This window comes from Dipodomys merriami, unplaced genomic scaffold (genome assembly GCF_024711535.1).
Source record: "Dipodomys merriami isolate MVZ:Mamm:240054 unplaced genomic scaffold, mDipMer1.0.p SCAF_104, whole genome shotgun sequence".
Taxonomy (NCBI): domain Eukaryota; kingdom Metazoa; phylum Chordata; class Mammalia; order Rodentia; family Heteromyidae; genus Dipodomys; species Dipodomys merriami.
Window position 1 is genome coordinate 4,051,611 of NW_027202316.1, and position 18,518 is coordinate 4,070,128.

The following is an 18,518-nucleotide window of genomic DNA, read 5'->3' on the forward strand; positions in this document are numbered from 1 at the left end:
TTGTGGCCTTTTATTATTTCTCCTCCAAATTGTTAGAGAATACCTAGAATGGGCTTGCCTTGGATAGCTCACCAATCTGTTCCTAGGAAAAAGGGATCAAAAACTTAGATCGTGATTCTTTTCATCTGTTTAAAAGATAATAACCCCTTGCTTGCTGTGTTTCAGTATTTGATCTAAGTTTAGTTGATGCACCCATGTAGTTTTATATTTATGACATAAAGTGTAACTCTCTGTCTTGGACCCTGGACCTAGCAGATCCATAACCATCTCTTTTATTTAAGCAGTGTGCTATCTGCCTGAGATGTTCCTCATTGTTGCTTTGTCATGAGTGCCAGGTTGAGTTTAGATGATCATATCATCTTACCTGGGTTTCCTCTACTGATTACTGTGAAATGTAGTAGGAATGTGACTATACCTCCTTGATGTGAGCAGTCTTTTAATTGTGACACAGTATAGCACTGATGGGGTGCAATGTGTTAGTTCAGTGCCAGTATACAGGGTATGGTCATCAAATCAGTGATTGACCTCTCCATCACCTTTTAAAATGGATCCATCTAGCATGCCCCGTTGATGTAGATTTCTGGTTGTTTGTGTTTTTTGCTCCTTTAAAAATTGTGACTCTCCTTTCCCTTTGCTTGCAGTGTCTCAGTTTGAAACAGAATTCTACATTAGTGGACTTGCACCTCTCTGTGACCAGCTTGTTGTACTCTCCTATGTCAAGGAACTTGCAGAAAAAACGGTAATTATTTCCCCCCAAATATTAAGGCAGGTATGGTTCACTTTTTAGTGTTAGACTCAGTGTTACACTGCTTCAGGGGAGTCTGCTATAATCTGAACGACACTTTTTGACCTATAAAATAAGACTGGCATGGATTGCCCTATAAACCTAACATACTTGCCTTCAGAAGATCTACTCATTGGCTGGGCACTGGTGGCTCACACTTGTAATCCTAGCTACTCAGGAGGCTGAGATCTGAGGATCGCGGTTCAAAGCCAGCCCGGGCAGGAAAGACCGTGAGACTCCTATCTCCAATAAACCACCAGAAAACCGGAAGTGGTGCTGTAGCTCAAGTGGTAGAGTGCTCACCTTGAGCTGAAGAGCTGAGGGACAGCGCCCAGGCCCAGAGTTCAAGCCCCACGACTGACCAAAAAAAAACAAACAAACAGATCTACTCATTGCCTGCCTGTGTTCCTTTAGCTGAACAAGAAAGATAGCCGCCCTCCCCCCCCCCCCCACTTTTTTTTCCACTGGCCTCTCAGTCTTTTAGTCCAAAGGAATGAAGGATTCCTCTTGCTGAAAGGCAAAGAAACTAATCTGACACTGTGCATTAGCAGAAATGACAGCAGTGATAGGCTACAACAGCTGGGGTCCCTGTGGTCAGAGGGAACATGGAAAGGGCAGTTCATTATTTCTTGTGGTCCAGGCACTTCTGTTTACTTCCCAGTGGCTTGATGATTGCTTCAAAAGGGGTTGTTGCTAACTCTCAGCCATCAACGCAGATGATAGCCCAGTGAAATGTGTGGCTAGTAGAAAGCATCAGACGATTAAATTTTGCTGTAGTGACATTGGAAAGAAGTTTACAATTCAGATGTATGGAGGGTCATCCACACCCAGTATCCCTTTGAAGCCTGGGGCAACCTCTTCCCAGCTCGTTTCATTGCTAGAGTCCAGGGGTCCTACTGGGAAGGGTATAGGGGCAGCTTCAAGGCACAGACACAGAGAGCTTATTATAAAGGGCTTGCTTCCTCTTGGATGCTGTATATAAAAGTAATTGCAATTGATTCTCTAACCCTTTATAGTAAGTAGACAAGTGTGCTCTCCTTGTTTTATCTTCCTTTTTTTTCCCCCCTCTCCAAATGGCAACGAGTGAAATGGGGAGAGAATCCCTGGGAGCCCTTGTTTTGAAGTGGTAACTGCACTGGAGCATTTCTCTGAGAGAGCACTTGCATTAGGAAGCCATCACTATAGTAACTAAAGCTCTGGGTACCCATGTTGCTAGGCAATGAAATGCTGCAGACTTAAGTGAACACTCAGACCTCCTAAAATCAATAGGGTTGGCTTCTAGCCCTATTGCAGGACATCAGTTTATTATTATTTTATTTATTTTTTGAAAATAAAGAAAAGCAGTGGCTCCTGAGGGAGTAAGTACAATGCTTTTTGATGAGGAATGCGGGAAGATTGAAAATGTGATCAAAAGAAATAGGGAAAAAGCAGTACATTGAAAAAGGAGAAGCCTAATAAACAACTGATGGGTACAGGGGTCAGGGTGGGGGAAAGAAGGAAGGAATCCTTTGTTAATAAAAGAGAGTATTGGAAAGGAATACAAACCAAAGAAAGTTCAGCCTCATAGGACAAATTAGGAAATGGAATCTTTCCAGAGGAGGAAGCCCAGGGTATTGCAGATGAGTTAAAATGTGTATTGGTATATGTATATCATTTGATACAACACCAAAAGTACTTTTGATTCTTAAGTCAAAGAAAAAAACTAATAAAATTAATTACCAAGAGTAATGAGGTCAGCTTCGGGCCATCTTCTTTCCCCTTTCTCTTTTCGCATATTGAAAAGATGTTTAACTACATGAACTAAAATTTTTTTATGTCACCCAGTGTTATGTACAAAATGTGATGATTGATGCCTTTGTTGTTTCAATATGTGTGATTTCTGTTGTTACTATTAGGTTTGTGTTTAGTAACTGTGTATTCTTCTATCTAGCTAACACTCTGACTACTAAGCCATTCCCTTTTTAAGCATTTTCTTTTGCTTTCCCTCATTGATAAAGTATCTACATATTAAGAACCAGGTGCTGCTGATTACAGAGCATCAAAACCAAATTCCTACTCATGAGAAGTTCACAATTATGAAAATATTCACCCAGTTCTGGGAACATGAGCTGGAAAAGGAGATAAGTCACATTATTGATAACTTGCTTTACCTATACAAAGGAGAATTTTTTTTTTTCCCTGTGCTGAATCCAGGGCCTCTGGCATGCTCTGTACACACTCTAGCACTCAGCTCCTTCCCAGCCCTGAAGCAGTTTTTAATAGGGTCTTATGAGGTGATTTCAATTTTATTTTCTTTGAATTTTTTTTTCTACATTGCTATTCTGATTTTGATTTTTGTACTCATTTTTATAGCAGATCACTCTAAATAGTTTTATGTTGGCAGTTTCCTATCCATTTTTTTCTGTTTATAAGATGAGAAATTTCCCATTTCTCTATGATATGATAAATTTTGCTATAACTATTTTTCTCTAATCTTTTATAGTTGCTGTCTTTTTAGAATTGGGTCAATGTATTCGATGCAAAGATAATGTAATTGTTTTTCAGAAGCTAACAAAATTGCTTAAAGAAGCCCACATTTGCTATTTTCTTTAGAAATTTACAAAGCTAGATGTAGTTCTAAATTTTTTCTCCTCATTTTTTTCCTCTCTTCTTTGTCTCCATACCAATACCAAAGTTCTTTAGGAGTTATTAGTTTGCATAAGTGAAGTCAAGTGTAAATCTTAGGTCTGTAATATGAAATATTAAAAACCATGAACTTGAAAATAGAATAGACTTGACCTGAAAATCCCAGGTCTGCTATTAGTCTCAGTTTCCACAGCCTTACCACAGTCTGATTCAACCTTATTTTTAGTTGACTTTTCGATCATCAATTGCTTTATGTCTAAAATTAAGAAGAATAGCATTTAAGTACTCAGCCAGAGTAATTTGCACATAGTCACCTGCTGGGTTTGTTGAACTGTCACAGGTCCTCAACAGATGTTGGCTCATCCTTCCGGCTTGATCTACAGCTTCTGTCCAAATCTGTCCATACCAGTTGTGTATGACTGCTTAAAGTTCAACTAACTAAAATCAAATAATATTAAAAATGGAGTTTCACAGTCACAATAGCAACATTTCTTACGCTTGACAGTCATCTGTGACCATTGTCTGCCATGTTGGGACGTCAGACATCTGCCAGAGTGACTCTAATCTGGCTTTCACTATTCCTGGGAAATGTACTAGCAGTGATGTGGATAATGGCACAGGCTGACATTATTTTACTGTCCCTCACATTCGAGTAAAAGAGGTACATAAAAATTCTCTGGGCAGGGGCTGGGAAGTTGGCTCAGTGGTAGAGCACTTGCCTTGCATGCCTGAGGCCCTGGGTTCGATTCCTCAGCACCACATAAGCAAAAAGAAAAAAGCCAGAAGTGGCGCTGTGGCTCAAGTGGTAGAGCACTAGCCTTGAGCTGAAGAGCTGAGGGACAGCGCCTAGGCCCAGAGTTCAGGCCCCACGACCGGACCAAAAAAAAAAAAAAAAAAAAATTCTCTGGGCAGCGCAAGATGGCCCGACTTCAAGGATCTGGTGTCGGATGAGGAGAATGTATGCATACCTGCTAAATTCATCACCATGCACCCCCAAGAGAGTTTAATGCAGTATTCAATGATGTTCAGCTATTACTTAATAATGACAATCTCCTCAGTGAAGGGACAGCACATGCATTTGCTTAGTATCACATGGATCAGTTCATACCTGTGAAGAGAGAAGGGTATAAAGATCAGGTCCTAATAATGGAGCACCTGGGTAATAGACTTTTAGGTACAAGGAACAAAATTTCCTTTAAGTTTGTCACTTATGGAAAGAGGAAGAAGATGAAGGTCTGAAATCTTGGAGAGAATCCTGTGACAGTACTTAAGAGCCTATTTGAAAGATCATTTTTCCAATGGCTTCTGTACTGTTTATGTTAAAACAGTACAACAGACTTTAATTGCATGTATGAAAAGCCACCAGTTTCAGCCTAAAAACTTCTGGAATGGTTGTTGGAGATCAGAGTGGAAGTTCACAAATCACACTACCTACAGCCCAAGTGGATGAGCTTAAGATTTGAGTTCACTATTAGGAAGATGGCAATGTTCAGTAGGTTAGTCATAAAGATGTACAAGATCCAGAAACTATTTCTAATGAAGTCCAAATGGCCAAGGACTTTGTTAAAATTATAGAAAGTACAGAAAATGAGTATCACACAGTAATTAATGAACACTACCAAACAATGCCACATACCATATCCAAGGCCTTATACCAGCAACTTCCATTTAACTGCACCAGAATTGACTGGACCAAGATACTCAGCTACAACATTGGCAAGGAAATGCAGAATGCTTAAAAACTGACTATAGGATTCTTCAGTGTGTGGAAGGAAAGGGATTCAGTGTTGGAATATGATAAATAAGTGACTTATAAACGAGTGATACTTTTCTAGGGTTTTCAAAGTTAACTGATTTTCTAGCCTCATAGAATACTGTTGAACCTACCTTGTGGTTCTCCATCATCACTGTATCTTCTAGTGTAAATCTTTTTTTCCCTTGCTACATTTAATGGAGAGATCTATCCTGAAGTCATTTTACTGTTTAGAAAATTTTCCTAGCCATGAATTCCTGTTATTGATTTAAACAGAAAAAATGGTCAGTAGGTTTTTTTGTTGTTTTTAACCCCTATTCTTCACAGCACTTCTGGTACCTTCAGTTGTTTTACTGATTCACCAACAGCTAAAGAGGCTATAATACAAACTAGCTAAATGGAAGACACATTCATCCTTCTCCCTCTGACTGCTTTGATCATCATCTATAACATCTTACAAATACAGTTTGCAAGAAGTTTAAATGGGGACTTTTCAGGTCTATTTCAGGGCAGGGCAGAGAAAATTTTCTAAAAATTCCATGATACTCAGCTTCCCTGGGGAATCTTGTTTTTAAATCTGAAGACTTGAACCACATTTCCAACACATGAATGTTTGTTCCCCCCCACCCCCATTCTCGCATTGTTTTCTTCTCAAGTACCAAGTAGTTAGAAACAACTACATTTTTAAGGAAGTTTTACCCATTTATATTTTTGTTTCCTCTACAAGAACTGCTGACATATTGTAGATATGCTAGAGTATGAAATTTAAACAATACAGATCTTGAAGAAATAATAGGTATTGTGGGCTTTAAGATTTTGTGGCAGGATTGTAATATAAGCAAATTAAACGGACAATTGTGTAAATCACAAAAACTAAAAATGAATCAGAGTAAAAAGCATAACTTCGAGGCAGTATCTTTCTGTAACCTGTTATTTTAAGGGAATATAGTGTTTTCTTCTAAATAGGTGTAAAACTTGTTCCAAATTACTCTTCCTTGATCCAACCTGCCAAGAACTCATGTAACTATGATATAAGCAACCCTTCCCAGGTATATTGGCAGGTATGTTTATGATCTCAGAATATTCAGGTAACAGAGATAAGATATGACAACTGGTAATTGTAGGTTCATTTACATTGTTTACACTTCTATGACCAGGCCTTAAGGGAAGGTCAGTTTTTTTAAAACTAAGTAGTGTCTTCCTACCTGTCTCCAAATAATTGTCAATACTGAGGATGTTTGTGCTTTGTTTTTGCTCCATAATACAGTCAGGTGACAGTTTGTTTCTAAGTGAAAGCTATATAAACATTTTTATTTCAAATAAAATGTATTTGTATAACAAATTCTCTGGATTGCTATTGGGCTGCCACTCTCCTGACACTGAATGAGGGGTGGAGTGCCCAAATGACAGGATCCTATTTATCTTATATAAAAGTTCAGGAAAATAAGACAGTGCTGGGGGACCAACTGTTAGAAGGTCTTCTCTATGCCAGCAAGTGGTAACTTGAGTTAATCTATGTAAATTATGATTAAGATGAGTCTTCTGTCTTTATCCCTCTAGGAAAGAGAGTACTGTGCCAGGCCTAGACTGGACATCATTCAGCCACTTTCTGAGACCTGTGAGGAGATCTCGTCTGATGCTCTGACTGTCAGAGGCTTTCAGGAGAATGAATGCAGGGATTACCATTTAGGTGAGACGTATCAGAGAGCTGGCTCCTATGATTTCTTAGATTTATGTTCTTTTCCTTTGTACTCAGCCCTTGCAAGACAGAATTGAAATGAAGGTGATGAAAAGACCTTAGAGAATATCTGAACAGGCCTCTTCAATTGCATACCACAATATCTAGGTCCAAAAATTTTGCAGAGCTTTCCTGAGCAGCTTTTGCCAAAGGCTACTGTAGTAAAAAGATACTACAGTTTCCCCCCCCCCACGCCCCCCCCCCAAAAATGTCCTGATAGGACTGAGATGAGAAATAGTCTCTATCTCCTTTGGTATTCTTTTCTGTTGTCCGAACTATTTAAGTGGCATGTAACTTGAGGACAAGCTTCATGACTCTGTGATTGTCATATCGCCTCCAACATTATTTCTCCAGAAGGTTTGCTGCTTTGGGATGATAGAGTTGTCTGTCTATTACTAACCAACTGCTTAAAGCTGAGAGGAACCCTACCAAATCACCAGGCCTTGGATGAATATTTATGAAGTAAATAGCTTCATTTCTGACTGCTCAGAAACAAAGGAGAATCGTTGCTATTTAGTCATGCCAAGGAATCTCTGTTTCAATATATTGTAAAATATATTGGAAAATTGTCGAGTAACCTTTTTAGAGGTTCTTCCTTGAAATAATTGCCCTTTTTTTGTTTTCAGGACATTTTGAGTTGCTATTTTGGCCAAAGTAGTGAGGGAGAAATATTCTGTTTGTTTGGTCTTTCTGATATGATGCCCCTAATTGGTTAAAACATGTGAGAGCAAATCTGGACTTGGCAAAAGTGACTGATTCACAACAGTTTTCGTACTTTATTCAGAGCAAACTCTGCTGCACACTTAAAAGCCCTTCAGAACAGGTTTTGTAATTGAATTCGGTGGGAAAACCTCAATATTAGCACTGTACGTAGCATGCTGAAATGACAGATCATGTCCCCTGGGCTCAGATAGCTGTCATTTATGCTTTAGATGACCTTGACCTTGATGAGAAGGACACATTTATCACTAAGTGAGGTAAAAATAGAACAGTAATATAGATGGCCATAGATAAAGTTTATATGTAGTAGATGAATTCCAATATGCAATAGACATGGGAAATTCTGGACACTATTTTTTTACCTGAAGTCATAATGTTAATGTATTAAACAGAATTTTAAACCCATCTTATTTTTTTTCAAGTTTTATATAGTATTTTCCTCTTAATCTCCCTTTTTTCCCCCATTCTTTCTCTCTTGTTTCCTTCCTTTTTGGGTAATTTTGCACTTATATATATTTGAAGACACTGAAATATATTCTGTCATTCTCTATCCTATCTTCCTCCTTTTCCTTCCAGCAGAGTCAAGTATACATGATTGCAAAGTTATATAATTTTCACTTACACTGAAATAGGAAAGCTTACCAGGTCCCGTGAAAGCATTGCCACATTCGTCATGTCAAGTCACCCAAGTGACTTCTCTTCTCTCCCTCCAGTTTACTCTGAAGGAGAATCACTCTTCTACATTGTGAGTCCAAGAGATGTCGTAGTGGCCAAAGAACGAGACCAAGATGATCATATTGACTGGCTTCTTGAAAAGAAGAAATATGAAGTAGTTTTCGCTTTAGATTCTTGCAAGTATTGACCTAGATATAACAGAAGATAAAAGATCTTTTTTATTTGCTTTTTTTTTTGAGGCTAGTTTTTTTTTTTTATAAACGTATTTTTTAATTGTGAAAATACTGTACAGAGGGGTTACAATTACATGGGCAAGATAATGAGTACATTTCTTATCAAGCATTGTAGCCTCCTCCTTTGTTTCTCCTTCCCATCCCTTCGCATCCTCCCCCCCCCCATGCCCCCCACATCTCATTGTTGCAATGGGTCCTCCTGTATCCCTGTTTTAACGATTTGTTTTTTCCCTTCCCCTCCACATATACCAACATCATATATAGTGAAAGCAGGGGTTATACCATGGGGGAGGGACATACAGAGCAACAAAGACATAATCTTATAAATATGTTAGAAACAATTGCATGAAAGATCTCTCTTTTTTTTTTTTTTTGGTCAGTCATGGGAAGATCTTTACATTATAAGTTTTAAATAGTTGAATTAGAGTGCCACAAGCCAAAAACATGTAGGAAACCAGTACCTTTCCGATGTCTATGTCAAAAATTTTAAAACAAAAAGACTACAAGAGGTTTACTGTTAAGTGGGGAGGGTTGGTAGGAGAGGGAGGGAGTGGATAGGATCTGGCCTATGAGCTTTTGTCATATTTGTATTTGTCTATGAAAGGTGATTCTAGTATTCTAATGTGTAAATTAATTCACATGGAAATAGCAAAAGTGAGCCGGGTGCCAGTGGCTCATACCTGTAATCCTAGCTATTCAGGAGGCTGAGATCTGAGGATTTTGGTTCAAAGCCAACCTAGGTAGGAAAGGCTGTGAAACTCTTATCTCCAATAAGCAACTAGAAAACCAGAAGTAGTGCTGTGGCTCAAGTGGTAGAGCGCTCGCCTTGAGCACAGGGACAGCACCCAAGCACAGAGTTCAAGCCCCACAACCAATCAAAAAATTAAAAAAAGCAAAAGTGTTCATTTTACATACTTGCATATACTTTAATTCAGTGGAGCTTTTTGAGCCAGTGTTGAAACTTGCAGCGCTTTGAGCAGCAGCCATAGGAAGAGAGGCTTCATTCATGTAGTCCAGAAAATAAAAATACCATCAACATAGTGCTTATAACTACATTAACTTTCTCTCCATCTCTCCCCTTTTCTCTTTCTCTCTTCTGCTTGTTTTACCATGTCCATATACATGTAGGAAGCCTTGATGGCAGCTGAAATTAGCCAAAGGAACATTAAAAGACATAAGATTCTGGTAAGTGTGTAGTTTCAGTATTTAAAGCTATCTTTTACTAAGTAATAACGAGGCTGAAAGTAATTTGGAAAGTGCAGACTCTTCTCTTTGCAGAGGAACTTACTTCAAACTAATGTTCTCACCTATGAGGTCAAAATAGTTGTCTTTATTGAATCAGTTTCTGCTTGTAAACAAGAATTTTTTACACCTGCTAAGAGGTAGTTGTAGATAATTTGGAAACTATATTTGTGAAATAAACTTTAAATACAGAACTTGCCAGTCATACGTATGGAAGTTTCTTTAAATCATAGGTAAAAATCACATTACCACAACACTTATCAAAAAAGGGGTTTCTTAAAACTAGATTGCTTTGGTGTCTCTGTGATAACAAACTCAGTTGATTTTGTTATGGAGACTAACCTAGGACATCAAATACATTTTTATTACATTGTGGGTTCTGGAAAAATACAGTGGCAGAAAGCCCATTTCATTGCTAACTGTGACAGTGACTGTGCAGATGGAGAGCAGGCATGAAATTTCTGCTGCGTGTGAAGGGCCCTCAGGGAACATAGAGCCAGCTTCCTAGTCTGTAAACAGAAGCTAGAAACAGTTGCAGCACAAACTCTTTCGTCCTACTCCTTCCCTATCTTGAACTCTGTAAAACTCCATGTTGAAAATACAAAGAAAAGGAGTCTGATGCAGACGTGGCCACAGAGAGGCCAGCTGAGGTGGAGAGAGAGGGCATCTGGTGGTCAAGTGGGAACTGATAAATCCTCGATTCCAGAGAGCTAAAAAATACCAGCTAACAAAAATATATCAATCAAGGGCTTGAATTTGGATCAGCCCACCCAGGGCTAGAGCATAAGTCAGACAACATGGGGAGGTGGTGTTTCTGTCAGGAATGTTGTCCTTCCAGGAATGATGACATAAAAAGCAGATTTGGACCTGCCAGAGGTAAGCTGTTTCCTGGGAGAGGAGAGCATTCAGGGTATAGAGTTAAAAGCTGACATGGTTGAGGTAAGGTCAGAAAGTCCAAGCAATTTCAGCTACTCAGGCACACCGAACTTGGTAATATGTATGTACCCAGTGAGTTTTCTGTTGATAGATTTTTATTCTCAATGTGTTAGAAGGAATAAAAAAAGTAAGTAGGTGATGATAGAGTTGAATATAGACCATCAGGTGAGCTGTGAATAGAAGAGTGTGAAGCCTGTAGCTAAGTACCATGTAAGGGAGATGCTTAGGCCTGCTTGTGCTTAGGGAAAAGAGGTAGAAGAGGTCTGGCACTCGAGGTGCACAGAGAATGAAGTGGAGGACACAGTGATTACACAAGGTGGGAGGGGTGGTAGGCTGGGCCTTGAAACAGGTTACAAAGGTCTGTATTCAGAGAAATAGTGTAGACACCCTTCCTTATCTCAAGTTCCTGCAGATATCAAGTATGACTTACCACATAGCAATTACAGAAGACAATGTAATAAACAGTGAATATGTCCCTCCACTCTTGAAACAAGACTGTCCCATACACTGAATTCTGTGTAGCCCTATGTCATTTCACACCAGTGTGCAAAGAAGAAATGGGCTCCTGCCATTTCTGTCATCCAGGAGGAACTTCCACGTATACCTTTGGTACATAGAGAAGTTAAAGCCCAAGCTTTGTTTTGTATGCCAAGTTTAAGCATCCATGAAAATGCTGGAAATAATGCTTTGTAAGAAGGATCTGGGGAGATCAGCAAGAACCGTCGCCCATATGTACAGTAGTAGCACTGCCATCCAAATCCTCTCAGAACCCAGAGGAGTGAGTGAATCCACGCAGTGCTCAAAAGCGGTCATCCTTGCTGTCAGCCCAGCATTTTCATCTGTGAACTTGGAACTCTTAATGGCTTGTTTTTTCCAAATGAATTTAGTTTAATATTTCATATTTCTTAATCTAATAGTCGATCATTGCATATTTTTCTTACAACAGATCTTCAGACGTGGGGTAGAGGAGGTTTCCAGATGCAAGCCTGAAAAACAGAAATTTTTATCCAGTGACAACATGGAAGTGTTAGACCATGTTTTTAGTTTCCTTTGCAGAAAATCTTAAGAGGGCAGCAGATTAGAAGTCTTTAAAATAGCAATGCTGTGTCTTTTCTTAAACCTGAATATCCAAATTTGTTTTTTAAGGTACAAGTACATTTAAATAAATATACTAGAAGACACAGCAAGCATAATTACGTAAAGCAGCAGGCATCTGGACAGATTACAGACTAACAGGACAAGACCCCAGTGTCACAGCTCACTAAGAAGCTGAGACTCAGTTTCCCAGCTGAATTATGAAATCCTTTCATTTGCTTTTCCCTAGGATATTGGCTTGGCATATATAAATCACTTGATAGAGAGAGGAGACTATGACACAGCAGCACGGTAACGATGTTTCCATGATTATTTATTAATATTAATATGAATAAAAAGAGGACACTCATTGCAGCTTACATTTTTTTTTTTTAGTATTAATGGTTCCAGTCACAAAACAGATTCACACACACACACACACCACTTTCCCCAAAGGGAATTGATTTCTCTGATGTTTTAATGAGAGGTGTGTCAAGGAGAAAGTATGTGTAATATTCCTGTTGATAAAGTAAAAAGTTAATGTGCCAGTTTTGTAGTTCTGGCAGATGACACAAGACTCTGGGATTAGACCTAAGGAACATCTTAGGAGCTGATATGGCCAGAGCACTCCTGCACCAGAACTAATAGCAAGTAGATCAGCCTTTTACCCCAGACCTGCAGTCCCTACTTCTCATAGCCGAGTAGTGTTCCACTGGCCCTGCCTAGCCATGGTTTGTGTTACTGGATAGGGACCCTGAATATAGGACATCTTTTCTAATGGGCTGTTCTGGAAGAATTCATTGCCCTCATTGTGCTGGACAGTAGTCAGACTTGCCATTTGCCTGGAAGGAGACATTGTGTCCTGGGATTTCTTGGGCTATTTGCATTATACACAAACTGGAAATACTGTCCCAGAACAAACAAGGAGAATTGGCCTCCCAACCAGAGGGTAGCAGTTGGATGGAAGAGTCAGACCCTCGAGTCATGGGTTTCAGGGGTCTGTGGTAGGCAGGAAGTAAGAATGAGGTCATATGGTCCACTGAGAGCCCCTGGAACTGCAGTGTATATCCTGAAAGACCTCAGGACTGCTTCTCCCCAAGGGAGTTTAAAGAATATGTGTTCCTTCCTGGCGTAAATAAGGTTTGACTCAATTACATGAACAGTTCCTGAGGTTTGACTTTGTGGCCCATGTTCAAAACCACTCAGGAAGGAACTGACAGTTGAGGGAGGCTAAGTTTTCTTCCAGGCAAGAAGGACCCCAAACCAGCAGTGCTCTACAGAAATAGAAGCTCTGGAGAAGAAAGTTATTGGGGAAAACTCATTGTAGTCTTCTAAAAAAATCTCATCATTATGTTAAATACTTTGTTTAATTTTCATTGTTTCTGTCAACCTCAGTAGCCAAAGTGAGAAATTAGTACTTCTTATTCATTGGTGCTGGAGATAGAAGTTTGTCAAAACTCAGAGAGGTTGGGCTGGGAAGGTGGCTCAGTGGTAGAGTGCTTGTCTTGCATGCATGAGGCCCTGAGTTCGATTCCTCAGCACCACATAAGCAGAAAAATCCACAAGTGGCGCCGTGGCTCAACTGGTAGAGCACTAGTCTTGAGCTGAAGAGCTGGGGGACAGTGCCCAGGCCCAGAGTTCAGGCCCCACAACCGACAAAACAAAAACAAAAAAACTCAAGACAAAACAAAAACAAAAGAGAGAGGTTAATCTTAACCACTGTGGAAAATGTCCATTCTGACTCTTTTTTTTTTTCATATATACTTCATTTCCCCCGGGGATGTTTTTACTGCCAGCAAATGCCAGAAAATTCTTGGGAAAAACGCACCACTCTGGGAATATGAAGTTTATAAATTTAAAGAAATTGGACAGCTTAAGGTATGCACAGCTTTATGTTTGACTTGTAATTTTTGCATGTAATTTATTGAGATAGAAATAAAATTAGTAGCAGTTTTATACTGAGGAGTAATAGTATGAAAGAAAAAAAACTTTGAATAATTTGTTTCAGAATATGAAGTAGTTTATATTTTGTCTGTAGAAAATATAAATATCTGTATAATTTTTACTTATATGATATGTTTGATTTCTTAGTTGTTTCCAGCTTTCATTGTATGTGGATAAAGTTTTCATGTTTATTCTAATGATTTTGGGAAATAAGAATACTTCTATTTAGTAGATTGTAAAATGTAAGACTTCTTCAAATTTATAGAAGAATTACTGTAAAGCAGAGTATAATTGTTAGCCGTGTTTTCAACATTCAAATAGTATTTACCTGCTAGAAGACAAGTGACAAGACTTGACTGCCTAGCTCTAATAAATAAATTGCCTTAGTATGTAACATTTCTATCAATCAATAAAATAAACACCCAGGGCACACCTGTGAGGATCATAGTTTGGGGCCAGCCAGGGAAAATATTAGCAAGACCCCATTTTAATGAGAAAGCTAGGTATAGTGGCATGCTCCTGTGATCTCAGACGCAAAGAAGACATAAGTAAGAGGACATCATGGTCAGAGGCTAACCCTGGGCAAAACACAAAACCCTATCCAAAAAGTTAAACAATAAAAGGCTGGGGATATGGCATATTGGTTAGAGTACCTGCCTAGCAAACATGAGGCCCTGAGTTCAAATACCAGTACCAACAAAAAGCTGAAAAAGCTTTTTTCCTATGTTTATTTAAAACAAAACTTTTGTGATATAATAGGCATGTGAGCCTTTTGAGTATTCTGTCATAATTATATATGTACTTTTTTGAAAGTCCCAGTTATTGCTTCGCCTATACCTGCCACATAAACGTTCTCAGCCTCTCTCCTCAGCTTCTGCTCTCAGCTTCTGCTGAGAGACTATCTAGTCATTGGGCTTCAGGACCCAGACTTTGATTTTCCTTGTAGATAGACTGCAGATGTTACTAACTCAGATTAGAGTAAATCCATATTCTGTCAAGATTTGGTCCTTCTCCTGTGAACCTGTGCTTATGACATGCTGTATGCTCATTCTCCCAATGTAATAGCTCCAAGCCGCTGCTGTTGATGAGAATTTGTCACTCTTGCTACCTACTCTCCAGTTCTTGAAAATTTTAGCACATCAGTCCCAATGGGCCCCTCCTATTCCCTTGGGAACCACTGCTCCCACCCTTGTGGAGAAATCTAGGGACAGTCCTAGTCCAGAGATCACTGTTCAGAATATAAATTCAGACTCTGAATTCTATTGGCTGTTACTTCACTCCACCTACAGGGTAAAATTGGGATTCCTCCCATGGCCTCACATCCCTTCCTCCCTAGCCTCTTGTCCCGTCAGTGACCTCATCTGGCAAGTCTGGGCCCCTTCGGCCTCTCTGAACACATGTGTGTTCATGTGCTCCAGTGGCTCCTGCCATGTGCCTTCCTCTAATTTCTTTGCCCAGTAGAGTCAGGCCTTGGTCCATAGAATCCTCCTCTGTAGCAGTTATTTAGCCCTATGGCATTGCCCACCACATCCTATTGCCATTATCTCCTTAAGGATCTGCAAGTTTTCCCTCAGGAGCTGTGAGCTCCCATCCCCAGTACCAGGCGTAGCAATGGGTGACGTGTAAGGCACGAGGGTCATTAGGCAGAATTTGGACACAACATTGGAAATATTTGAGGACACAGATGTATTTTTCTTCATTTCAAAAGATAAAATTGAGTTGTTGAAGACTGATACACCAAGTCACTGAGAAGAGAAAAGATGACCCCTGCTCTGATTACTGAGTTGTTGTAACCTTCATGGCCCTCAGTCTCCTCTTACTAAAGATTTTCAGTAAGAAAAAAAAAATAGACACTGACTTTGACTATTTTTTATCCATTGATCAGGAAAAAGAAAAAGGCTAGCCTTGGCTGTTTTTTATTCATTGGTGTATACTTACATACATGTAGGTATCTGTGTGTGTGTATACTTTTGAAAATATATTGTAATTTGTTGTTAGAAAATAAGAATTCTTTCGGATCTTTTCTTAACAGTTTCCCAAAGAAAATTCTGCTTTTATGTTTTCTGCATGATTGGAAAAAGTTTTGTCGTGGCACTTTTTAAAGGAACTTTTTATCTTTCTTCCCCTAGGCCATTAGTCCTTATTTGCCCAGAGGAGATCCGGTTCTGAAACCACTCATCTATGAAATGATCTTACATGAGTTTTTGGAAAGTGATTATGAGGTGTGGTATATGGAAGATGTTTAAAAATGTAGAGATTTGACTTACATGATTTTGTCACAGTTCTTTCATATGATTTGACTCTTAGGCTGTTTTAAATTCCCTTCACCAAAGTTATCCTACAGATTGCTGTCATCTCTGGAAAACTTTTTAGCCAAAGTAAAAGAAATAAGTATAATTTCAACCTCAGGCTTGTAGTATTTTGCTCCTGAATATTTTAGAGTATCTGTCTTGTTAAGACTATTAAGAAAGTTACAGATACTTTTTATTATTTAAGGTCTTATAAATAATTCATACTTTAGTTCCCATTAGTCTCAACTTACAGTTTGATTTTGAATTAAATTACCCCCAAGAAATAAACAAGCAGTATTCTATTTTTGATAGTATGTGGATGAGAATTTTGTGCTGCTAATAGCATTAAAAGTCAGTTTACTAACAATATATAAGCAATTAGAAAACAAACCAAGCTGGGTACAGTAGAATACATCTATAATCCCATACTTGGAAGCTAAGGCAGGAAGAATATGAATTTGAGGCCAACCTGAGAAAATTAGCAAGACTTTCCCAGCCACTCATCCCAAATCTCCCTGAACCTGCCCATTCCCCTGAAATAAAGATACTTCTCTAAAATATTTTCTTCCTAAAAAAGATAAGAAGCAATATGCTTTTCTTGCAGGTAATGATGCCCCATAATGTGTTTGTATTGTGTTTCCAGCCATATAGCTAGTTTCCAATCTTTGCCTATTAATTTATAACCAAGCAGAAGTGTGTTAAATTCTTAAGTTTTGTTTTCATAGTATTAGTGTAATATGTGTGAGGTTAAAAATGGCATGATTTCTGTGGCATTTCTTTTTTTTGGGGGGGGAGGGGCATGGTTCGGTCGTGGAGCCTGAACTCTGGGCCTGGGCGCTGTCCCTCAGCTCTTCAGCTCAAGGCTAGTGCTCTACCACTTGAGCCACAGCGCCACTTCCCGCTTTTTTCTTTTTGCTTATGTGGTGCTGAGGAATCAAACCCAGTGCCTCAGGCATGCAAGGCAAACGCTCTACTACTGAGCCACCTTCCCAGCCCTGTGGCATTTCCTTCAATGCACACTTCTTCACCTTTGACTTACTGTGGCAGGTGTTGTTCTATCCCCTGCTTGCTCTGTCCTTACAGTTAGTTCTCTGGCTATGTCCTTCAAATACTCATTATGGCCACAGGTCGATGGTGGCAGTGCTTTTTCACTTTTATTCAAGGTGCATGAAGCCAATTAAGCAGACAGAAGCTTAGTGTGGAATGGTTGCCATGGACTCATCCTTTAAATCACAATCACACACTCCTTATTCATTTTGTCTTTTTTTTTTTTTTTTCCTGTTCCTGGGGCTTGAACACAGGCCCTGGGTGCTATCTCTGAGCTTTTGTGACCAAGATAGGGCTCTACCACTTGAGCTCTACATCCAGCCTTTTGGTGGTTAATTGGAGATAAAAGTCTCACAGACTCTCCTGTCCAGACTGGCTTTGAACTACGATCCTCAGACCTCTCCTCCCATGCAGCTTGGATTAATAGGCATGAGCCATCAGCACCTGGCTTGTCTTGTATTAGAAGTAGGTAATATGATGAGGGGTTTGTGTGGATAGGAAGGAGGGAAAGCAGAGCCATGCTTTTTTCTTTGCTTGAACAGAATTGTTTCTATTCTCAGGACTACTGATAGTTGCCCATTTGGTAGAGTCTTTACAGGCTGTTTCTTCTCATACATTGCAAAGTCTTAAGAGAAATTTCATCCAAAGTAATCTTTTAGTTAATGAATATTTTATGTTCTGTTTGCATTTCCTCCCCAAATCCATAGAGTCAAATTGCAATCATGCTAACGTGCAGAAAGGTTGTGGTTTAAATGGCAAATGCATGTCTATTACTATTTCTCTTCATCCTTTTCAGGGGTTATCTTAGTTGAAACTGAGTGACATTTCAGTGAAAACAATATTACTGGTCCTGTTATTTTCTTCTTACCAAATCCTGGTATTGTACAGAAACAACTTTTGCCAGATTGTGTTCACTTTCAAATATTTAAACTAATTCACTAGTTGTCTACTAAAGAATTAGTGGAGTTAGTTAATATTAATAATATGGCTCTGTTTAGTAAATTGGACATTTTTACCCCTTTCTTTGCTGACGTACAAATAAGTCTAATTTTTTTACCAAACAAAACCAGTAAGTTAACTACACAAATTTTAACTTATGAGCACAGAAGTTGAGAAGCGGAAGACATAGGCAGTTTAGGCTAGGCTACTGGCCAAGAATCAGCCATTGGTGGCAAACAGTGTCAAATCAGGCAAGCTGGGGTTTCTCTCTGAGTCATAAAATTTGGGATCCAAAGATAGAGCTAGGGATTAAGACTTAAGCCATAGTCCTAAAACCCAACACAAACCAGAGTTAGAAGCCACAGTAGAAGGAAAACAAAGACTAACTTGTTAAAGGTTTAGAGCCACTGTGGGAGGAGTCTGTCCCAAGTGGGAACACCCAGCAGCCCAGACCTAAAGTGTATAGAAAGCGGTAGGAGTGAAGGTGACTTAGATCATATCTGGAAGATGTTAGTGA

At 39.2% G+C, this 18,518-nt stretch overlaps 1 protein-coding gene and 1 pseudogene across 1 annotated transcript in view; both read left to right on the forward strand.

Moving 5' to 3' along the window:
- Window positions 1-18,518, forward strand: part of Vps41 (VPS41 subunit of HOPS complex) — a 127,747-nt gene that overhangs the window by 84,964 nt on the left and 24,265 nt on the right. Inside the window, exons 11-17 of the mRNA XM_069998503.1 lie at window positions 642-739; window positions 6,723-6,852; window positions 8,334-8,449; window positions 9,657-9,713; window positions 12,031-12,092; window positions 13,577-13,658; window positions 15,854-15,946. Of these exons, the coding sequence (XP_069854604.1) occupies window positions 642-739; window positions 6,723-6,852; window positions 8,334-8,449; window positions 9,657-9,713; window positions 12,031-12,092; window positions 13,577-13,658; window positions 15,854-15,946 (638 nt within the window). The remainder of the gene's footprint in view (window positions 1-641; window positions 740-6,722; window positions 6,853-8,333; window positions 8,450-9,656; window positions 9,714-12,030; window positions 12,093-13,576; window positions 13,659-15,853; window positions 15,947-18,518) is intronic.
- Window positions 4,284-5,213, forward strand: LOC138810556 (F-actin-capping protein subunit alpha-1-like; annotated as a pseudogene).